This window comes from Falco biarmicus, chromosome 3 (assembly GCF_023638135.1).
Source record: "Falco biarmicus isolate bFalBia1 chromosome 3, bFalBia1.pri, whole genome shotgun sequence".
NCBI lineage: Eukaryota > Metazoa > Chordata > Aves > Falconiformes > Falconidae > Falco > Falco biarmicus.
In genome coordinates, this window is record NC_079290.1 from 106,152,720 (window position 1) to 106,174,892 (window position 22,173).

The 22,173-nt window shown below is 50.6% G+C and overlaps 3 protein-coding genes across 4 annotated transcripts; 2 read left to right on the forward strand and 1 right to left on the reverse strand.

Moving 5' to 3' along the window:
- Nucleotides 1-2,025: 2,025 nt before the first annotated feature.
- On the forward strand, nt 2,026-9,226 carry LRRC47 (leucine rich repeat containing 47). Its single transcript, XM_056332301.1, has 7 exons — nt 2,026-2,674; nt 2,754-3,200; nt 3,960-4,076; nt 5,324-5,439; nt 6,329-6,431; nt 6,860-6,949; nt 7,847-9,226. Exons 1-7 carry the CDS (start codon nt 2,042-2,044, stop codon nt 8,084-8,086), a joined length of 1,746 nt encoding a protein of 581 aa, XP_056188276.1. The 5' UTR covers nt 2,026-2,041; the 3' UTR covers nt 8,087-9,226.
- Nucleotides 9,227-9,377: 151 nt separating this feature from the next.
- Nucleotides 9,378-12,166, reverse strand: CCDC27 (coiled-coil domain containing 27). 2 transcript variants are annotated; one of them, XM_056332306.1, is made up of 6 exons: nt 11,941-12,166; nt 11,263-11,393; nt 11,049-11,123; nt 10,554-10,766; nt 9,850-9,954; nt 9,378-9,735 (listed from the first exon to the last, which is right to left on the reverse strand). In XM_056332306.1, exons 1-6 carry the CDS (start codon nt 12,107-12,109, stop codon nt 9,664-9,666), a joined length of 765 nt encoding a protein of 254 aa, XP_056188281.1. In that variant the 5' UTR covers nt 12,110-12,166; the 3' UTR covers nt 9,378-9,663. The 2 variants fall into 2 exon arrangements, with proteins under 2 accessions (XP_056188281.1, XP_056188280.1); XM_056332305.1 differs by having other exon boundaries at nt 9,378-9,954.
- A 53-nt stretch (nt 12,167-12,219) lies between these two features.
- Nucleotides 12,220-21,967, forward strand: LOC130146292 (myo-inositol 2-dehydrogenase-like). The gene is made up of 9 exons (XM_056332302.1): nt 12,220-12,785; nt 13,198-13,740; nt 14,729-14,799; nt 15,287-15,395; nt 17,196-17,326; nt 17,617-17,724; nt 18,752-18,870; nt 19,607-19,763; nt 20,581-21,967. Exons 1-9 carry the CDS (start codon nt 12,538-12,540, stop codon nt 20,727-20,729), a joined length of 1,635 nt encoding a protein of 544 aa, XP_056188277.1. The 5' UTR covers nt 12,220-12,537; the 3' UTR covers nt 20,730-21,967.
- Nucleotides 21,968-22,173: the final 206 nt, after the last annotated feature.

Sequence of the window (22,173 nt, forward strand, 5' to 3'; positions counted from 1 at the left end):
ATTTTTTTCCTTTTGGACATAGAACTGTGAGCTTTCCATTGTGCAACTTTAATGAAAACCAAACAAACCACCCATGTGCAAAGGTCCTCCGTGTATTTTGTGTGGGCCAGTGTAGTATGTATATTGAACTGGTAAATGCAGCTCTCCATTGCTCCTCAACCAATGGCTTTCAAACCCAGTCAAGCCAGGTGTAATTAAAATAACCAGTTACATCCTGCACGTAGCAGGATACGTGCTTTCTATTTTACATTATGGGACAAGCTTTTTAGACATGTTTTTTAAAAGAAAAATAAAAATTAACACATGATTTAAAAAACAAAACCACCAAGCCAAAACAAACAAAAATCCCCCAAACATTGTTAATTACAGCGAGGGGTCGTATTTCCTGGTGCTGACTGATCTGAGTAGCAGAAGAGCTGGGGGCTATGCGAGACACTTACAGTCCTTCTCTTTGCAGGCGTTTTCCCATGGGTAGCACTGGTTTCCCACGCTGGTGCCCGAGGATGCTCTCCTGCTGCCCCATGCCTGGGCTGCCCGTCTCCCCCATAGTCACTGGGGCCAGAGTGGGCTCCGGAGCTGCTTTTCTCATTGCTCCATCGCAGCGCGGGGCAGTTCCGCCTTAGGGACCCACGCACTGACTCTCCGCAGCTTTTTCACTGCAAGACGTTGTCCTGTAGGAGATTCCTGCCTCTTCCCTCTCCTCACCACACACCTCACTTCCCGAAGGAGCAGGAATTGTGTGCAAGAGAAGTGCATGGCCAGAGCCTTTTGTCAAAAAGGACCTTTCCTTTAAAAGGAAAATCCATAGGCTTCAGCACAGCACGTTGCCTCTTAAGGGCTTTGCAAGTTTTTTTCACATCCAGAACAGCTCTTAAGCCAATGTTTTAAATAAATAGTTTAAATATTTCAGTATGAAACATTCACTGAGATTGTTGGGTATCTTTGGAGTTTTTAAAAAAAGCACTTCTAAAGTGAGATATAAAGGTAATAATAGCAACTCCAATGGTACAGATGGGAAAGGACTTGAGAAAGTGGAGGCGGTTTTAGGATGTGGGAGGACCTTCTTTGAGCGTAACTACCCCCGCTGATTTGTCAAGGACGATTTCACAGGGCTGCTCCCTTTCGCTTAACGAACAACCTGTGTTTTCTGCGGCGGCAAAACAAACAGCAGCGTGAAAAGCAGGGGGAGGTTTGCTCCTGTGCCACCAAGTCTCCAGCGAAATATTCCGGAGCCAAAACGCCGCACGGCCGCGGGGCTGGCTCACGGCAGGAGATCCCCGAAGCGTTGGGCTGGGAACTTCCATCGGCAGCGACGGGAGATGGTTAACGAAGCCCAGCCCGCGGGCCCCGCCCCGGGGGCTCCTCTCCAGCCGGATCCCTCGCTCCCCGCCGTGCCGGGCTGTCAGCCCCGCTGTCTCCATCCCCGCCGCCTGCCGGGAGGGCCGGTGGGGCTGCTCGGGTTGCGGCTGACGCGGTTCCGACGCCCCGGGTGAGCTGGGGAGGTGCGTGACCCCGCAGCGGTCAGCGCTGCCAGGGGACCGGCGGCCGCTGTGGAACGCGGCGTTATTCTCCTTGCGCTGCTCCGCGAGCGAGGCCGGGCGGTACCGCGGAGGCTCCGGGCTCTTTGCGCAGCGGCCGGGGGGGGGAGGGCGGGGGGCCTGGGCGGGCCGGGCGCAGTCCCGGGGGCGGGGCGGGGGCGGCGGGGCCGGGGCGGGGCGGGCCGGGCGCAGTCCCGGGGGCGGGGCGGGGGCGGCGGGGCCGGGGCGGGGCGGGCCGGGCGCAGTCCCGGGGGCGGGGCGGGGGCGGCGGGGCGGGGGCGGCGGGGCCGGGGCGGGGCGGGCCGGGCGCAGTCCCGGGGGCGGGGCGGGGGCGGCGGGGCCGGGGCGGGGCGGGTGCGGCGGGGCCGGGGCGGGCCGGGCGCAGTCCCGGGGGCGGGGCGGGTGCGGCGGGGGCGGGGCGGGCCGGGCGCTGTCCCGGGGGCGGGGCGGGTGCGGCGGGGCGGTCCTTCCCGCCGTGTAGGGGGCGGGCGCAGCGCGGCGCCATGGCGGCGGCTTGGCCGGAGCTGGAGGCGGCGGCGCGGGAGCGGCGGCGGGAGCTGGCGCTGGCGGGCGCGGCGGTGGCCGAGCGGGTGGCGGCGGGCGGCGGGCGGCTGCCGGCGGAGCTGCTGGCGCTGCCGCTGCTGCAGGCGCTGGAGCTGAGCGGGTGCGCGGCGCTGCGGGAGCTGGGCCCGGGGCTGGCCGCCGCCCTGCCCGCCCTGCACACGCTGGTGCTGCGCGGCAACGCGCTGGGCCCCGCCGGGCTGGGCGCGGGGCTGGGCGGGCCGCTGCCGGCCCTCCGCCTGCTCGACCTCTCGGGCAACGGGCTGGAGGCGCTGCCCGCCGCGTTGGGCGGCGCGGGGGGAGCCCCGGCGGGCGCCCCGGCCTTCCCGCAGCTGCGCAGCCTCAACCTGAGCGGCAACCGGCTGCGGGAGCTGGGCCCGGGGCTGGCCTGTGCCGCGCCGCAGCTGCAGGCGCTGCTGCTGGCCGGGAACCGCCTGCGGGTGCTGCCCGGCGCGCTGCTGCCCGCGGCCGGCGCCGTCCCGGGCGGGCCCTTCCCGCTCCTCAGCCGCCTGGAGGCGGCCGACAACGAGCTGGCGGAGCTGGGCGCCGACATCGCGGCCCTGCCGGCCCTCAAGGTGGGAGCGGGCCCGCCGCCCCCCGCCCGCCCCCCGCCGCCGCCGCCCCGCTGACCGCCCCGTCCGTGTCCCCTTCCAGAGCCTGGATGTGGCCAACAACCAGCTGAGGGAGCTGCCCGCCGCGCTGGCCGACTGCCCCCGCCTGAAGGAGGCCAACTTCAGGGGCAACCCGCTGAGGGACAAGCGGCTGGAGAAGATGGTCAACGGCTGCCAGACCAAGGCCATCCTGGAGTACCTGCGGGCCGGGGGCCGCGGGAAGGGCAAGGCCGAGAGCGCCAGGGAGGAGGCCAGGAAGAAGAAGAGGGAGAAGCACCAGAAGAAGGACGGCGGGGACGGGGAGCAGGACGAGCCGGAGGAGGTAGCCAAGCTGCTGGTGAAGGTCCTGCACGTCTCTGACAACCCGGCGCCCTTGGTGGTCAAGGCGAGCTCGGGCATCAAAGACGTTCGGCCCTTCATCGTCTGCTGCGTGCTGAAGGGAGTGAACTTAAAGCCGGGAAACGCTCTGAAGAGGTTCCTGTCTGTGCAGGTAACTGCTGCGGTCTTGTGTTACGTGTTCGCGACGAGAACGGTGCTGGCAGAGTTGGAAATAGACTGTTCTAGGCTCCTTCCAGCGGATGAGTTTCTGAAATTTGGGTGGGCTCTTCCCCTGGCTGGTGGGGAGGGTCTCCACGGCTGGTGGTGCGAAGCTGGGCCCCAGCGTGCCGCCTGGCCGGTCCTGAAAAAGCAACGCTGGTTTTCCTGAAGAACCTGATAGGAGCTGGGATGTTACTGTGAGAGGGCGGCAAACACATGCACGTTTGCGTTGCCTCTGTAACGACAGCTTGTCAGTGCTGCAGAACCTGTTGACAGCTAATACTAAACCCACGCTGCGTTAGAAGTGCCCTGGTTTGGCTCCGGTTCCTTGCCCTCTGCTAAAACACCCGCCCGGCCTTCCAGTGGAGGTCCCCGAGCCACGGGCTCGCCGCTGGCGTGCGGGTCCATTAGATGGCAGGCGTTACCTGCTTTCTGATCCCAAGGCTCTTGTGTTTGTGATTTTCTGATTCAAAACTGTTTTATCTCCCAGTCGAGAAATATGTCATGTGTTATGCTTCGCTGTCTTTGCGTTTGGGTTGTAATTCAGTCAGATTTGTTTCGCGGGTGAAGAGGAGGTCTCCATTTGGTGCAAAAGGGTTACTCGACTGGCTGGTAAAGCTACAAACGGGAAATACAGCATAATCTGAACCCGAGGAGGAAGATACCATGTTGATGTTTCTGATGTATTTTGATGGCATTCTTTATGTTTTAGACTAAACTGCACGAAGACATCTGTGAAAAGAGGACAGCAGCCACGATTGCCACCCATGACTTGCAGTTGATCAAAGGTCCTCTGATATATGACGTTCAGCCTCCTGATAAACTGAAGGTAGGGCCATGGCATTGGTGGGCCTTTCTGCTTTTTTCCTTTTGTTTTCTGGAGCTGTACAGAACAGAAAGAATTTTTTTCTTACCCATAGATCCTAGAAAACTAATTCCAAGAACGTTAATTTAGAAGCTGTACTCATTTTCTTGTTATCCTGCTGTAACAAAGCCTGCTTGAACAAGCCTCACAGAGCTACCTAGTATTACTCCAGCACCAGTTCAGAGTGCGTCTGCCCGAGAACTGAAGAGTAATCAGGGAAAGCAGATGCAGATTTTTTTTTTTCCCCCCCTCTAAAAGCATTCTGATCTCATTTAACATGTGCCTCTGCTTAGGGTGACTGAGGTATTGGTGTTTCAGTGTTGATCTTTTCTCCTGTGTTGCGGTGTCACCACCTCGGTGTTCCCCGGAGGTCCGTATGTGTTAGGATGTGCCTGGAGTGTCACAGAGCAAAGCGGGTGCCCCTTTGTATGAGCACGTCTCGGGTGGCAGCAGCCTTCGAGGTAACCTAATCAAAATGCATTCAGGTTCTGTTGGTTTACCCGGTCTTGAGTTGTCTCTGTTGCTGCTTTCAAAGAGGGAGGGACGCCCACCCATCCCCCCCCCCCCAATCTCGCAGTGCATTTTTGTGACGAGCTCTTAGATGGTACCTGTCACTTCAATCCAGAATATAAAAACAATACTTAAAATTCATTATCCTTATTTATGTAGGCCTGTTTCGCTGTGTCGGTTAGTACACTGCCTCCAGAACTGATCTCGCTGAAGGACCGAACAGTTGGAATACTCTGACCCTTTGGGGCTGACCCGATGTTTTTGTTGCATTCTGCTCTCTAGACATGTTGTGTTTGTAACTGCTCTGTGCACGTGGCCTGATCCTCAGGAACAAATTCTTCCTTTTCCTGATGGCTTACAGACCCTTTCCTTCATGGCTTCTGTTAGGAGACAGCAGGTTTTCACATTATTCAGTAAGTAATGATAGTAAAGGAACTGGCTAAGAAAACAGTCCACGCCTAGTTTAGTACCCATGAATGAGCCTGTTCTTCACGTGGATGTTGTAGCTCACACAAAGGTTTAAACTCTGTGTGGTCATACTGGTCTCTGTGAATAGAAAGTGTTTTTCTGTGCTGAAAGAAGCATTAGGAATGACAGCATACAGCAGTATGGTTTTAATTATTGACTCGCTTACAGGAGAGTTTTAATAACCTTGGTGTTCGAGTCGCTCTGAAATTGAAATGTTTTCTTGTATGGTGTAGATAACGCCCCTGGGTCGAAAGGAGATCAAGGCAAAGGATCTTCTCCGTCAGCTGCAGTTAGAAGCTGAGGAGCAGAGGAAACAGAAGAAGCGTCAGAATGTTTCTGGACTGCACAAGTCAGTATACTCATCTTTTATGTTTTTATTCATGTGAATTTTGGTAACTCATATGCCTTTGGAAAAACAGCACTGAAGAAAATGTGCTCAAATGTATCATGAAGCATGTTCTGTAATGGTGGTGGGCTGACAAACCCAGCACGAGCTTCCAGGAGTTAGGATGAGAAACACTGAGCTGAACTTAACGGATAAAGAGTGACCTGGAGTGAAACAAGGGTGATGAGTGTCTTATATCTAGCTGCATCAAGAGTAAATTCTTGTCATACGAATTATTCTTAGATGTGACGGATAATATTTAGAATAACAAGTAGAAGGGGAACGAAGAGGAATGAAGTGTATGTTGTGTACATGCAGTAAACAAAGCAAATCAGAGGTGCAGTAGATCTGCATGTAGTAACAGATGAACTAGGAAGCGGGGTGCAGCGCCGCCCTGTTCCATTTACTGCTCGTGCAGAGATCCTCGCCCATATCCATCTCTCGTACAGCTTGGAGAAATCTGCCAAGTACGTGATGGGAGAACTGTGTATTGGTGGGTAAGAGGGAAAATAAGGCTGTCTGGAAGAACCAGGCAGCGGACTCTGGTACTCCTGTTTGAGCACTGGATCTCTGAGAGCACTAGGAGCATGTCTATCTGTTTTGACAGAGTGGAGATTGAAATGCGAGTTACTTCGTGGTTCTAGCCCATCACTTCCTGCAGCCGGTGGCTTTCTTCAGCCTTACTGCCGTGATACAGTTTTACTGAATTTTGTTGCTCTTGACTTCTGGTTTTGCTGCATGGTAGATGAGGAGCACACTCTTTCGGTTTTGTCGCTATTTTCTGCTGTTGTGTCCAGCTGCTGTTTCAGTTGCCCACTTTTTGCTTTTTTTTTTTTTTTTTTTTTCTTGGCAGGTATCTCCAGTTACTGGATGGCAAAGATAACTACCCGTGTCTTGTGGATGCCGAAGGCGTTGTGATTTCTTTCCCTCCAATAACCAACAGTGAGAAAACAAAGGTACTCCTTGTTAGTGGATGTACGTTAATCAGAATTAAACAGTGTTTCTTTCTGTTGAGAGATACTTACCTCCAGATTCAAAGATAGGCACAGTTCTGTGAAACTTGTGATTGCATGCGAAATACAAATCTTCAAAGCCTGCATCTTGTCTGCTAGACTGTCAGATTGGGATGGATCTTGGAGTGACATTTTTACCTTTGTAAATCTGTTGAGGTCCAGCAAGCTGTTCCAAAGGCATCAGCCTGCCTCTGCAGATATGGCTTTATTGAAGGGCTGGAATATGTTTTTGATTCATAAAGAAAGGCAGCGCTTTGCCTCTGGTCGAATTGAGTTGGCCTGTCATTCAGTTTGTGTATTGAAATGTTGCCAAGTGACTGTGGGTGAGTAGCTCTGGCTCCTTACTTGCTTTTCCTGTGAAATTCTCACAGATTAGAAAGGACACCCGTGATCTATTCCTGGAGGTGACAAGCGATACCAGTTTGCAGATATGTAAAGATGTTATGGACATGCTAATTCTGGTAAGTAGTTCAGGAAAATAATCCCTCTGTCTTGGTGTGCTTCTTAGCAAAATGTTTAATTGCTCATGTGTATTGAGAAGTTCCCTCCCCCTCAGTTACTCTTTGTTCTTGCTGTATTGCAAAAGGCTTTTATATTATTGTATCCCGACCCTCAAAGCTCACCAGGGTAAATAATGTTGTGTTATCACAACTGGAAACTTATGGTTATACTCTGAACACCTTTGCCCTGTTAGCAATCTTATGGCTTCAGTTGTTGCCAATAAATTCCTTTAGGGAGAATTCTCACCTCAGCCTGCCTGACAGTGAGCTTGCTTGGTCCTGTCATTGTTGCAGAATTACCTTTCAGATACTGTATTAGCAGCAGGACAGTCTCATTAAATGCCATTCCACATATTTTTATTTTCAGTAAAGCTTCCTCACTGAAAAAGATAAAACCTGCCATATGGCAAGTGCAGGATAGCATGCCGTCAGATACTTTGCAAGATACATGTGTCTTTTCCTGTCCGGTTAACATACCCCTTAGAACACCTTGGTGAAGGCTTAACTGGTTTGTGTAGTTGACACAAGGTAGTAACAGAGAGAATTTCAGATGTGCTAAGAGTGGTGATCCCACAGCAGGCTGTCGGTGCTCAGAATTTTGTGCTTTGACAAAGCCTGAGTTCTGTGTTAAACATAAAAAATTAAACTGCTGAGAGGAGCAGAACCTCCTGGAGAGCACACCAGTGATCACATCAAAAGCCCTTTTGGTTTCCTAAAGGATTCTAACCCACTGAAGAATGTTTTCATGGAGAAGTTCCCCCAGAGGCTGGCAAGATCCACACCTTGGAAGCAACTTGGAGTTGCTGTGAGGCCTCAGCCGCAGAATTAATCTTCTTTTCTGTATTTTGCTTTTAACAGAAAATTGCAGAACTGAACAGATTTACCTTGGAAAATAAGGAAGACTCTGGCTCGGATAACGAATCTGATCCTCTTTGTGGACCAGTGAATTTGAACCCCAGCCAAAATGTACAGCCGATGAATTTTCCGTTGGTAGTGGAGCAGGTTCGAGTGGTGGACACAGATGGGAACTTGAAAGTACTTTATCCTTCAAAAACTGACCTAACCACAGTTTCTTCTCTTCTGACTGTAACACGTTAGCAGCTATCAAAGCTCAGAAAATTATTCCATTTTCTTCTTCTATTTTTTTTTTCCCCATATTCAACAATGCAAGTTGTGCGCAGTGAGTTGGTTTGGTTATTTTAAAGAAAAGATGCAGTACATCCTGCCTGGGTATGTAAAAACTTGAAAGTTTGATCAAGCTACAGCAAGACGTATTGCATTCTTTTAGCCTTAATAGAAAGTCATCGGTATTCTGAGTAAGTAGGGAGAACAGCATCTTCAAATGTGAACTTAAAAGGCAGAGAAGGTATTGGAAGTCAGAAGGAATTAACTTGTAGAGAAAATCATGACAATGTCCTAGTGGTTATGAGTATAGTCATATTTTCCTGCAAGGTCACTATTGCTTCCTGGTACGTTTCAGCTGAGTTACGATTTTGGCAGCTAAACAGAGAAATCCAGTAGGTGACAGCAGTGAAACGAAGACAGCTTGCAAAACTACTTTGCTGACATCTTACTCTGCATAATTTTATCTTTATATCTGGAGTAATTGTGAGAATTCAGTTGCTGTGAGAACTTGAGGATTAAAGTGATGGGGTTTGTGTTCGGAGATAAACGCGACTTCCATTTTTAAGTGGAGCCAGTTGAGTTGGCTGTAGGGGTTTTTATGTCCAGTGCATTTTCATGCCATCATCCATCCTAGTGGAAATACCGGTTGTAGTGACTTTGTTGTGTACATGTTGCGTTACCGTTGATCGAGCACTGAATTTATTCTTGCTCGTGAAGTGCAGCTCCATTCAGAGGGCTAATGCAGCCTTACGTTGACGCTACTAAAGCTCCAGGTCTCCCCAGAATACAAGCACACTTGCCCAGAAAGACCCTCCTGGAGGGTCTTTCACACTCCCTTTCTGTCACACTCCCTCATGAATAGCGTTGGGGACACCTTCCAAAAGACAACTAGTTTGAGCACTTCTAATTTTGGTGATCTGTGGGTGACTTTTACATCCAGGCTACTACCTGTATGCATACAGGTAAGCTGTAAGCCAGGGTGACCTACAGATGGACTTTTTTTCTGTTAAAAATGATACAGAGCTCTGACTGAACTTCTAGCTACTGTGTCAAATACATCCATGTGTTGGGACTTGCATATTGAATGGAAAAATAAAACGGTTCTTGCAGTCATCTGTCACTGTCACTTGTTTTGGCATCGGTGAAATTTCCAGCCATGTAACTATACCAACTTGCCAAAGCAGCTACTATATACTGCAAAAATGGTGACGTAATGCTTTCTAGCTGCTTGGAGCCAAGCAGTCCTTAGTACTGCTTCAAGCTTCCCTGTGAACTTGAATGTTTCTACGTACCAATGATTTACAGTGAATTGTGCTCTAAGTCAGTTTAAACAATTAAAGAATTAGATATTCCAGTGGAACTTTATTTCAGTAAAAGGGTTTTAATTTGTTAGTAAGTCACCATCTCAAAGCCAAGGAGCAGGGGCCTGAAGTTGGTGATGTATTCTCACCAGGCTGTTGGGGCTGCCTCTCAGGTGTTACAAGGCGCCACGTTGCAGGACTTCTCCTTCCCTTAGCGCTGGTAGGCAATGAAGTAGACGTGTTGACGCTTTAGAGTGGTGGGACCTTGATGCCTTCCTGTTTCAGCATCTGATAGAACTCCATCCGTTCATTAATGATTTTCTGAAAATTAGGGGTGTGTAAAGAGGTGGAAATGCATTAGGTGGAAAGCAGTACTGCAGAGTGTTCTCTTACCTCATCAGTCCCTTGCCAGCTGCCAGAAGCAGAGCCACATACCTGCATTGCCTCCAGCACCTCCTCATCCGTGAGCTCTGCCTGGGGAGGCTGGATGCCTGCTGTACTGAATGTAGCCTGAATTATTTTGCTTCGGTATCTTTCAGACTTTTGAAAAAAAAAAAAAAGGAAAGTAGGTATGTTTAGTCTTTATATGCAACTCTTTGGATTTAGGGATTCCACTGTGGGAGAGAGTACTAGTGAGTGACGAAATGGAAAGGCTGTTTATGTGGAATTACAGGTAGTTTGGGTAGGCTTCACTGCAACTGCTGAGATAACGATGGGTGGACAGAGTCCCTTACCCAGGTACTGGGCTCAGTACTTGCTACCAGGCACGTATGCCTGCAGGAACTGGCTTTAGGGTGACACCTGTTAACTCTGAATCTGAAAAGATATGAGAAGTCTGGTGAGGTACCTGTTCCGAACTCTAGTTTCTCAAGGGCTTCTGGTATTTGAGGCCTGTTTGCTTTGTAAGTGACAGAAGAGCTGCATGCCAAAAAGCTGGGAAGCAAATGGACTGAGTTTCCTGCTACTCTGGCCACAAAGGGAAGCTGGGCCCTGAGAGCAAAGGGCTGCATTGCCCTGGTGCATCTCCCACTGTGCTCCTGCCCAAGAACGTCTCTAAGCTTTCAGATTCTATGCTCGAAACGGTTGAAGTGTCTCCCATGATGGAAGGAGGTGTCTGAAGCGAAGGCAGCTACGCTTACCCTGCTGGTGATGCGCTGCAGTGCCACTTGAGTTTGCAGCAACCTGTGCTGCAGTGTCTCAGCTTCCCTCTGGATCGCCTCTTGGGCCTGTTGCTGCTTGCGAATGTGGTGTTGGTTGGTCAGAAGCTCTGCCTGCAGCTCGCGGACTGTCCCCTGTAACTCACTGATCAGCTTGTTCTGCTTGGCCACTTCGGATTCTTGTTCTGTAACAGCCTGAAGGAATATGTAAATCAAGCCATTACCGTGAGGAAGAAAGTGAGCAGGCTTGGCCGCCTCTTCCCAGTATCAGGTCCAAACGCTTCTTGGATTTCCTGGGCAGAGTCTACAGACTAACAACCTTGCCAGTACTGGTAACTGTTATTACTTGGCATTTTCTCTAAAACTGCTGGATTGAGTAGGAATTTTTTTAATGTGGTGAACTCCCCCAGGCCTAAACCAAGCACAACTAAGCAGCTAATATAAGAATTTGCTATAGCGGCTTTGTACCAAATTTACCTGTAGAAGGCTGCAGTTCTCCTTCTCTATCATCATCATCAGTTCTTCATGTTTCTGTTCGGTCAGGCTGCAAAACTTAAAGTATTTTACACCTCAGTTTTGCAGTTCGCAGGTGCACCTCCTGTCTTATGAGACAGGGAACTGCTGCAGACAGCCCGAATTCCCTGCCGCCACTCTCCCCAGGCTGATGGGCACCATGTTCCCAGGGCAGTACCTTGGCAGACATGGCTTGGAGCTGATTTTCTTGCTTTCTGAGCTTCTTTTGGAGCGTTTCCTTTTCAGATTGGATTTTCCGAAGCTGGGATTCTTGGATCTCCAGTTGTCTTTGCAGGGAAGAGATGGTACCTGTCAAGTTGGAATACTGCTGTTAAGCAAACAAAATGCCTGTCAAAAGCTTCACGGCTCCTTTTTTCAGGTAAGCATAAGCAGAGCTGCTGTTGTAACCGGCTGAGTATAGGCTGTGTGTGGGGTTAATGCTGCAGCTGCGGTGATGCTGGTTGATAATGCATTTTGTACTATGGTAGGTACAAAGCTAACTTCAGCGTGTGAGGTAGAAGCTACTTTGAGGACCGCTAGAGCTGGTAGCAAGCAAAGGTTTGTTGAAATGCTACCAGGTGCCCCAGAATCAAGCACTCGGGGGTATGTGTGTGTGTGTGTGTCTGTCTGTCTGTCTCCCTCCCTGCTGGGTTTTCTCATGCGCTTTGCTTCCAGGGGAAGAGAGAAAGTGGTTTCACGGCAAGTGGCATTTCAGCCTCACTCTTAAGGTCCACTCGAAAAGCAAGAGGGTTTGCACCCACGAGAGCTTGACATAGAATTTTTTCGAGGCAACAGGAGCAGAACCACAAGAATAGGAGCTCGGTGGCTGGGTAAGGTGTTCTCTGGACGCGGGTACCTGCGGCCACGCTGCACTCATGCTTCGCTTTGCACAGTTCCTGCCACAGCTCTGGGTCGGCTGCCGCCCTCTCGGGGGGCTCGGCAGCCCCCACCTGCCCCTGCGATGGGGCCTGGGCCTGGCGGAGACCCTCACTGGGGGCTGCTGCGGCTGCGCCCCCGCCCTCCATCCCCGCGCCGGGAGGGGAGAGCGACACCCGAGAGGTGGGCTGGGCGCGGGGGGCGCCTTGCGGGGGGCCGGGGGTGCACTGGGGGGGGGGGGGCGGGGGCTGGCCCGGGACGGGGCAGTGGCAGCCGGTAGCGGCGGAGGGCTCGGGGCCGGGGAGCGGAGGCCGGGAGCAGCGGAGGGCCCGGAGCGGGGTCTGGGCGGGCCTGGAGCAGCAGCTGGCCGGGGGCCGGTACAGCGGAGTGCCCGGGGCAGGGGAGCAGGGTCCGGGAGCGGCGAGGGAGGCCCGGAGCAGGCCTGGCCGGGAGCGGCGCGGGGCCCGGGGCCGTTACCGCAGCCTCCGCCCCCCACCCGCGGCGCCGCAGCCGGTTGCCAGGCAACGGGCCCGCGCCTTCCGCTTCCGGGGCAGCCGGGCCGCGCCGCGCCGCCGCCATGGGGCGGAAGAAGAAGACGCTGCATGACTACGCGGCCGAGTTCTCGGAGCTGGCGGTGAAGCGGCACCTGCTGGAGCGCGGCGCGGCGGGGGAGGCGGCGGCGGTGGTGGAGACGCTGTACTGCACCCCCTGCCAGCTGCCCATGCGGGTGCGCCGCGACCGCATCCTGGAGCACCTCTCCTCCGGCCGCCACTACCGCAACCGCCGCCTGCTCCGCCAGCACGGCCTGCGCGCCCCGCTGCTGCTGTGAGTGCCAGCGCCAGGCCGGGCCCCCCAGCCCCACCGGCCGGCCCCCGGTGTGGAGCAGGCAGAAGGCAGCCCCTGACCCCGCTGGTCTGCCCCCCGGTGTCGGAGCGGATTGAGGCCAGCCCCACCAGTCGGCTGGCCCCTACCCCCACTGGCCAGCCCCCAGTGCCACAGCAGGTTGAGGGCGACCCCCGGCCCTACGGGTCAGCCCCCGGTGGGGAGCAGGCTGAGGCTGACTACCCCAGCCCCACCGGCCGGTCCCTGGTGTCAGAGCGGGTTGAGGCTGTCCCCCAGCCCCTGGCCCCACTGGTCGGCCCCCGGTGTCAGAGCAGGTTGAAACCACGTGGCCCCAGCCTTTTGCGCGGCGAGGAGGTGCAGAGCCTCACCCCAAACTCTCCTCTCTTTCCCCCAGCTCTGCAGGTCCAGACATTGGCACCAGCCTGCCCCTGCAGCTCGACGCGCCCTCACTGCTCATCCAGCCGTCCTTCATCCTCGCCGCCAGCGCTGGCACCAGCACCAGCTACGGCATGGACCCCTCTCCACCCTCCTACCACAAGCCGCTGGTTCCCCAGCACCCCATCACCGCCAGCTCCCCAGCAAGTGTGGCTACCCCCAGGGAAGACCCAACGCCTTCCACCTCTGCCAGGCACCCGTCGGCGCTTGCCACCTCCCACATGAGGATCGTGCCCACCCCGTCGACAGCCGAGGCTTCCAACGGCACGATGCCCACCTTAGGGCATGGCAGTGACAGCAACAGTGTCGGCCTTGCCCTTTTTGGCATTGGGCTCATTAATAAAGGCTTGTTTCAAAGCCTGATGGAGGAAAACGGCTGCTGCTTGCTTTACGTTGTGGCGGATCAGCTGGAGGAGGTGGAGCGTGCCTTCGGTGCTGAGTTCCTGGCCGTCACCATGGTGCTGCGGCAGCAGGATGCTGATGTCGCACTCAACGATCAGCGGTACTGTCTGCCGCTAACTCCTGTGCGTGCTTCTTCCCAGCTGCGAGGCTGGGGGCGAGTGTCTCTGCGCAAGGCTTGCTTCCCTCTCTGTAAAATGCTGCCGCACTGTAGCGGACCCAGGCTGTGCTTGTCTGGCCCCTTGTGTAAGAACGGAGTGAGACCAAGGGGCTGTTGCAGGTTAAGCCTCACGTAGGATGTCATCTACCCACAGGTACTTCAGGAGTCCCTGAGAAGCTTGGCTTGATTCGTGTGCCCAGAGCCGGTAGAAACTCAGGAGTTTAGCTGCAGGCACTTTTGTTAAGAAATATAACAACCCCTTGTTCTTCTCCGTTCTCGTAGAGCAACAAACTACATGCTTTGCTGCTGCCTACTGGTTTTTCTGCCTCAGAGCAGCTGGCTGCCTTTGGGTGGCTCTTTTGAAACTTTGAGATAAATGAGGGTTGCTGTAAATAGGAAAGATTGTGGCATTCTGCTTTACAGTTGAACGGAATGAGTAACATCTGGTGATGTGGTTACAGTTGGTTCTCAAATTGGTGTTTGAAATACCATTGCACAAGTGAAAGGCAGAGCTTTTTAGGAAGATGGGTTTGGTGTTAGAAACCAGAGAATTGTGATGAGCCGAGATGTACTGATCACTTGTTCAGCAGGTCTACCACATAAATACTTTTGATTTCACTGTGTGTGTTAACTAGCAGGATTTAACTTGTTTTCAAAGGACACCTTTAAAAGACCTTTCAGGTGCAGGAAAAGCAATAGAATTCCATGTGTGTCATTTTAACCTGTGTGTGTCATCCCGTAGTTCATCCTTGGAGGCAGTTCTTTTTATAGTGTAACTGGCTCTTGCAGAGGTTTTACATCTTTTTTTAACTCTTCCTCAAGTTTAAGTTGTCTGTCACAAAAATAACTGTAACCAAAAGGAGCTTTTGACCATTGTTTGTTCTAGTAAAAACCTTGTCTTCACTGAAGGTCTGTCTTTTGACTTCTGCAGAGTCTCTGGAGCCATTATTTGTTCACCACCTGAAGAAGCCTCCAAGATTGTAATCGATGCTTTACGAGCGGGTAAGAGGAACAGCTGCAAGCTCAGCTTTTCTCTGTAGTCAGTAGCACGCGTTGAGGCAGACTTTGTGTGCTTGCTAAAGGCTTTCAACATGAACGCCCTCTTGCTTCAGCAGCGGCCCTTGAGTTGTGCAGGCTAATTGCGTTATTAAAGATAAATTAGCCTGCTGCTGACACTGATGTTAATGGCTGGACACCGATGTTTTTTGCACTGTACTGGTCCCAGCATGGCCATGCAGAGTGTCTAGTCCTAGAAATAGCACTAGGACTCAAAGCTGTCAAAACGTTCGTGCTTCCTGGCGTCCGTAACCAGCTAGTGAAACCACAGCCAGAGGCCAGAAGGGAGGTAGCAGCATCGACAAACAAAAAGCTGTGCTCCAGTTTCATTAAACGTGCTTTCTAGAATGTCATGACGTGTATTGCAAGCTACAAACGTTTTGTGCAGACTGTGCCTTGCCTTCAGTCCTGTGTTCTCTGCTGTTTTGCACAGGAAAAGGTGTGTTTTGCGAGAGCCTGCCCAGTTTTGACAGGCAGACGGCAGAAGCTTGTTTTGATGAAGCTGACAGATGTGGAAGACCGTTGGTGTGCGGATTCTACAAGTAAGACCTGTATTTTTCTTCTGATTTATACTTGATAAGAAGTACATGCCTGAAAGTAGTGTTGATTCCTCAGGCTCTCCTGAATTTGTCCTCAAATAAACCTAGTTTCACTGCTGCTTGTTAACGTTGTTCATCTGGGAGTTAATTGGAGTGGATTAATTCTTCATGCTTACTGGAGATAAAAATCTAGCTGTCATGAGATTAAAATAAATGTTCACTTGAATGGATGCTAGTGGAACTCAAATGGTGAAGCTTTCCTGATGTGAAAGCTCCATTGCTTTATTTTAGAATAGCCAAAGGCAGTTGGGGTCCACGTCTCTGCCGTCCTTCCAAGGTTTTGCAAATGCTGCAGCCCATTGGAGCTTCAGAGAAGGAAATATTCTGATGGTGCTGTGCTGTTCTCTGAGGCGGTTTCTTGGTCTGTGGTTTTAGGACGGTTTTTGCTCCTGGTTTTTCATGCACATACAACCGCCAGGTCAGGCAGATCTGTGACTTACGTTAAGCGTGCAGCTACCGAGGGCTGCTTTTCACTGCTGTGTTGTAAAGCGTTTAGTTTGCAACCCTGTTCAGTCTAGTAATGCCTGATGACATTAAACTTTGCTCACGTTTTAGACTTCCATATGAAAGTTCTGCCCGCATGTATTATACTTTGTCTGGACCTGAGGGTATCTGGCCTTTCATCGTTTGACAGCTTTGTTGCAGTAAACTAGAAATAATGTTGGAAGGTGACAGTGAATTAGCCACATTCTTTAAAAAGATAGAGAAGACGACTGCTCTCTGAATGTATTTTCCTAATACTGAAAACTCTTTTGTAACTTTTCTGTATTTTCAGCAATTTGCTAATTACATTCTGTAATTAGATGATGCCTTGTGAAACGTAAGTATGAGTGTTAGCAAGTACTAGTGGAAGCTTACAGTAACTCTTCAATGAAAGAACAAGCAACCTTCTGAAGTTTCTTTTAGAGCACCGTCTCTAGGGACGCGCTGACCCTCGTCCACTATTTAACTTGCCGCTCAAATTGAATTTCCAAGCACTGGGGTCTGCACAGAGCTGCGTTTTACCTCTGACTTTTTTCTAACGCCTTTGGAAGGGATGGTGCTTGAGGATTACCTTGAGGATTGCAAACTGTGTGGCTGTGAAAATTCCACTTGCTTGTTAGAATTACTGGCCTGTCTGATGGGAACAGATTTATTGATCTTTGTAAAATGATATTTCCACTTGTAACCTTACGTCTGGACACTTTAGATTAAATGATTGAAACAGAAGGAAAGTAGATGAATTTTAATTCGCTTCTACTCGGTTAAACTTGCAGGAACTTGGGGAGCTTTGCTAAAAGCCAAGAAAAAGCCACCTTAAATTTGTGCTCAGCATTTACCACCATGCGCTGAGTGGATGTGGGTGGTTAGTAAACACGTGTGATCATTTTGTGCTTCTCTGCTGAGGATAGTTAATTTCATTGCAAATAAAACTTGCTTGGACAAATATATATGTATTTTGTATACGAGAACTGTAGGTAATTCACTGGACCTTTTAGTCCCCGTTGTTTAATTTAATTCCTTTGTTACAGTTACTACTTTGTCTTCACGAGTGCAGATATCAGGCTTGTTTGCACGAAGCAAAATTCATAATAACAATAAGTGACCAAACTTAGAAAGCCATGTCTGACCCCGTCAGTCTGGTGGGGTTTGTGTCGCATGTCATCTGCCGCGGAGTCGGCCTCGTGTGCCGCGGTGGTTACGGCCCCAGGTGGCTGCTGCCTCTTCCGAGCGCTCTGCCGCATTCCTCGCTTCTCTTTGAAGGCGCTTTGACCCGGCGCTGCAGTTCTTGTACCAGAAAGTTCGCGACAGCCAGGCGCTGGGGAGGATTCACCGGATATCGACCATCAGCAGCATATATCCAGCAGCGTCCCCGAGCTTCCTGAAAGCATCAGGTACCGAGCAGCTCTCTTCTGAAAAGTTGGTTCTCAAAGGACTGGAAATGTATCTTGCCCCGTATTCTGGTGGGAAGTCCCCTGTTTGCGTAGCCTTAAGCCATGTGGGTTTTCTTCTGGGGAGCGTTTCCTTACCGGTCTTTATTTTGGTTGCGTTTTTCTGTTGGCTTTGAGTATTAGTTTCTTCGACATCAGGGGCTTTTTATATCGATCTCAGTGCAGTTCAGTAATCGACGTTGGCTGCGGGTTTTAAATGCGGAGACCCTACTGTCCTATTTTGCTTCTTCCAGGTGGAATTTTTTACAATGCTGCTGTACACGATATAGATATTATCAGTTTGTTGTTGGGAGAGAGCGCGCTGGATACAATATTTTCACTGGGGCATGCGTTCTGCGCAGGTAAGAATAAATCTGTTGATGGGTTATTGTCTATCTCTGGACATCAGTACTGAAATTGGAAGGAAAGCGTGTATAAGAGCACAGTAGCTCTGACAGAATTGTTCCATCACAGAACAGTTGAAAAAACAGTCTAGCGAAACATAAGGCAAGTGTTTCGAGAAGTCGCTGTAGACAGGGTGTTCAGGGATGATTTCTGACTTGTCTTGACTCCCTGCTGACGCGAAGCGGTCGCTGTAGAGGTGTTGAACTCTACCCCGTATTACAGCAATTGAAGGGTATCAAGTTTGCCAGTGGAAAACCAGAGTGCAGGAGACACTGAGCAAAGCTTTGTGCTTACAAGAATGGCAGTGCAGTCTTTTTCCGTTCTGTGCTTTCTCTGATTTCTTTGGCACTTTCCTGTTGGTCTCGGCACAGTTAAAGATGTGAATTTACTCTGCGTTACGTCAAGCTGCTGGGCACGCTCTGGGTTACCAGCCTGATTTAAACTAACCATAAAATTGGAACCTGCCATTTTTAAAATGGAAATGCAAAGTTTTAATTAAGGTAATTGTAGCTGCCGCCAACCTTGACTGGCTGTTTTAGAAGGTGTAGCCTGCTATGTTATAATCTATGGTGAAGCATTGAAATGCAACAAACAAAATGCCCTGGGGAGGATTTTGTACCATCTGGCTCTTTCTAGCTACGTGCTGAAAGTTGCCTGATCCCGGTTGTAATAAGCTGTGGAGGCAAATGTGTTTGGAAGAAGGAGCAAAAGCCTTCTGTAGGGAGAGCCACGGGCTGGGAAGGTGGAGTGCAGGCCCAGGGGCTGTGTCTTTCTGCAGAGCTTGTTGCCCTCCATCAGAAGTGCCAATAAAGGTAAACCAGCTGTTGTACGTTGCGGAAAGCGCTTTGCTGTCACCGTTGCTTCCTGCCTGAAGGTATTGTAGAGCCGGTGTCGCCTCTTAACGGGAGAAGAACACTTTGTAGTCGTAGTACTCGCTGGTTTGCTCTTCCTGGTGTGAACAAGTGCCTGTTTTTTGTCATTCAGATATGGCCTGCTTGAAGGATGCAGACACTGTAGCAGTCAGCATGAAGTTTCCTAGCGGAGCAATTGTTACTTTGGACATCAGTCAGCACTGCACCAGAAGCTGTGATCACAGACTAGAGGTGCGTTCTTACTTTTAAGTCTGTCGCGACATTGCAGGCCAGCACAAGTTTTCCCCTGTATGCATTCATGTGGGGCGCTGCATGTTGTGCCTGCACCTGCAAGCACGTTTCACAAAACACCTCTGTACCACAACAGCAGGGGATTGCTTGTGTTTGTGTAACCTACAGTCTGCTCTCTCTTCTATTACCCCGATTTTTCACGCGTATTCTGTTGGGGTTATGAGCTGCATGCAATCATACCGGAGCAGGAACTGGTGTCAGCTCTCCCGAGGCTGAAATGTTGTCGCACAGTTCATTTGTTGCCTTTCCAAGGTGTTCTCAGGTGTATAGCAAGCCAGGGGTTAAGGATATTAAAGGGGAAGAAAAGCATAAATTCAGGAATTTACAGGCAATTTGCCTCTGAAGTCATGAATTATAACAGATGCATGGGCTGGATTTGGGGAGTAATATCTGTTAAATACTTAAGAAAGGAGCTCTGCTCAGGTGGAAAAAAAAATAAAAAAAGAAAAGTGGAGGTATCGCATAAGCAGAAGCCACTGTACCACAACGCATACCTGGTGTTTTCTGTCGCGTTTGAGCCATACAAGGGGGTATGTCGGTGTAACTCCTAATTTTAGAAGCTACTTTTTTCTTGGTTGTATGAACCAGGGCTTTTCTAGACTAGCCAGGTGTTAAGATGGAAAGCACAATAAATTAAAAACGTTGCTTTCTCTCCTGTTTGCTGCCTTCCCTGCAGGTTCACGGTTCTCGAGGGACGCTACGAGTAGATAATCAGAATCCCCTGGGGATTACGGAGCATGGCACTTCCGTGTCCATTTATTCACAGACCCAAGCTGATCGCTACAGGGATGCGCACAGGGAGCTCTTCCGACACTTTCTGAGAACCCTGAAAGGTAGGAGGAAGCTTGCGTTAACGACCAGTGTTGCTCTGGGTTCGCTTTCAGGGAAAACTTCCCTTGGAAGCTGTTCCAATAGCAATTGCAGTTTGGTGCTTGCGTGGCTGGAATCCCCCAAAGAAACGAGTCGGTGTGAAAACTGGGAATGAGAGATTCATCCTGGTTAAGCGAAAGCCAGCGTTGTGCAGGTGGTTGAGGGAGCTCCCTGTGAGCAAACATGGGGTTTCACGGGCTGGTCTGCTGCCCTGAACAAACCCTGATGTTCTCAGCAGATGCGTATTGAGCACAACAGCGCACGTGGCTGGGAAAAAACATGCGTGGAGCGGTCACCCTCCGAAGGAGTGGCTAGTTCGGTGAAAATGCGAACAGCTGATCTCGTTTCAGTAAATGAAAATTAATGACTATTTCCTTGGGGGGGCTGCTGCTCTTCTTACTTCCAAGTCAGTGAGACGGGTGAGGGATGGAGTGTTGATCTGAAGCTGTGTTCTGAGAAGAAATTAAAATTGGGAGGGAAAATTACATTGGACCTTGCTGCCATTTGTGAAGACAGCAGCCCTTTGTAACAGCAAGAGACCCTCACCTAGCGTGCTGGCTACCCAGGAGGAATCAAAGTATTTCTGTTCTGCTGGCTGCATGGAGGGAAACGCGGTGTTTTGGTCACAGGGCAGTAAGGGGAGGGGGCAGAAACTTTATTTTTAAAATCAGAGGCCCCAGCTCTGGGAGCTGAAGAGCGATGCCATGGTGGGTGATGTGCTGCGAGGCAGAGCAGGCGATAATGCGGGTTTCAGCCAGCGCTTCGTCCCTGTCCCTGCAGGCAAGGAGCCCCCAGCGATCACCAAAGAGCAGTTTCTGTGGACGATTCAGGTCGCTGCAGCTGCTGAACAGTCCTGGAGAAACGGATCTGCTGTTGACTTGCGCAACAAAGCAATAGATTCATGCGTGATCAAGACTGAGATAGTGTGACACACAGCGCTGTTTTCTGAGGTGAAGGATAACCGTTAAGCTGTGCTACAGGGAGGTCTTTCCACCTAGCAATGGATGTCTCTACTGTAACCTTAAAATAAGACCTGCGGTTTCAACCTTTCCGCTGGGAATCCCAGAAGACGGAAGAACTTTTGAACCAGAAGTGCTCGGTGCTGAGGCTTGTGTGTCTTTTGTTGTGCATCAGCCAGAGCCCTCGAGAAATTCTGGGTAGTTTCATCCGGGCAGCTTTTCCTCCTGGAGAGTTCTGCTGGTCGTGAAATTCTCTTTTCCTGGGAGAAGACGGCTGCTCCTCAGGCTGTGGTAAGGTGGTGTAGGCCACCACCAGCCGTGATGGGAACGGTGCAAGTGGGTGGCTTCCCTGGCAGCTTTGCAAGCAAGATGACATAATGCTCCAAAAAAATATGGGAGGATCAGTCTGGTCCGTGCTCTTCTCCTTCCAGTATATACAGGAATGTGACTTCTGTGCTGAACTTGCCTCTGGGCCTTGTATATATTGCTTTTTCGGTTGTTTTTACTGGGTTTTCTAAAACATTTTGAAAATAAGTTGTGATCTAATTTTCTGGGGAGGGGGAAGGAAGTAATAAAGCAGGGAGGGAGACCTGTGGCTGCCCTGATGTTAGATGAGAGTCTTCGTAGTGAGGCCTTAAACAAGGCTGCTCTGGGGGAGCAACACACTTGGGCATTTCGGTAGCAAACACTGCGCTGTGAAAGGCTTGTGTCAGAGCGTAATCTGTGAGTATGTACGGGGGCCCTGTACAACGTCTGCGACCAAGACGTGCGGCCGCCGGGCGGGTTATTCAAGGCTTAGCGTTGTCTGGATCACTCGCTGCAGCAGCATGGGAGCGATCTGCAGGCAGCTCTTTGCCTTGCTTAAATGCAGGAGTTGTACGGTTACATTTTTGTAGCAACTGAACTAATAATCATGTCCTTTGAGTGTAGGAAGGGCATCTGATGGCATATTTTAAAGGTATGGTTTTTTACAGTCCAGCAGATTTGGAATACATGTCACAGGACAAGATAGTGCCTTCAGCAACAGGCAGGTCTTGCTTTTCAGCCAGGTTCTTTGTTCATTTTTATTCTTGCATTAAGTTTACTGCTGATGTGTGGGTTTGACTGTTTGTAGTCTCTTTCTCACGCGTCAGTTTCCAAGATCTTTTGAAAGCTTTTTGTGTTGTATTAAAATAAAGTTCTTGCCTTAAGTATTAGTTTGGAAATGACACTTCTTGCAAGATTCTTTCATTCAATCAATTTCCACTTCCTACATATGGAATATGTATTACTAAAACTAGAAATAGTGGTGATGTTTATAACTAAAGACAATTCTCTGGTGGAAATTGGTTTTAATGGTGTAATTTTTCAAACTCAGAAAAGCTATGTCTTAATGATAAAGGCTGCTATTGATTTCATTCTCTATTTTCTAGTC

What these genes read in the sequence shown, in the direction of transcription:
- LRRC47 (XM_056332301.1), top strand. Translation starts at nt 2,042, where the DNA reads ATGGCGGCGGCTTGGCCGGAGCTGGAGGCGGCGGCGCGGGAGCGGCGG. An exon ending in CGGCCCTGCCGGCCCTCAAG is followed by an intron (nt 2,675 to 2,753) that starts GTGGGAGCGGGC and finishes GTCCCCTTCCAG; the next exon opens with AGCCTGGATGTGGCCAACAA. An exon ending in AGCCTCCTGATAAACTGAAG is followed by an intron (nt 4,077 to 5,323) that starts GTAGGGCCATGG and finishes TGTATGGTGTAG; the next exon opens with ATAACGCCCCTGGGTCGAAA.
- CCDC27 (XM_056332305.1), bottom strand. Translation starts at nt 12,109, where the DNA reads ATGGAGGGCGGGGGCGCAGCCGCAGCAGCCCCCAGTGAGGGTCTCCGC. An exon ending in AGAACTGCAGCCTTCTACAG is followed by an intron (nt 10,767 to 11,048) that starts GTAAATTTGGTA and finishes ATATTCCTTCAG; the next exon opens with GCTGTTACAGAACAAGAATC. An exon ending in TGCAGCGCATCACCAGCAGG is followed by an intron (nt 9,955 to 10,553) that starts GTAAGCGTAGCT and finishes TTTTTTCAAAAG; the next exon opens with TCTGAAAGATACCGAAGCAA.
- LOC130146292 (XM_056332302.1), top strand. Translation starts at nt 12,538, where the DNA reads ATGGGGCGGAAGAAGAAGACGCTGCATGACTACGCGGCCGAGTTCTCG. An exon ending in TTGGTGTGCGGATTCTACAA is followed by an intron (nt 15,396 to 17,195) that starts GTAAGACCTGTA and finishes TTCTCTTTGAAG; the next exon opens with GCGCTTTGACCCGGCGCTGC. An exon ending in CTTTCTGAGAACCCTGAAAG is followed by an intron (nt 19,764 to 20,580) that starts GTAGGAGGAAGC and finishes CTGTCCCTGCAG; the next exon opens with GCAAGGAGCCCCCAGCGATC.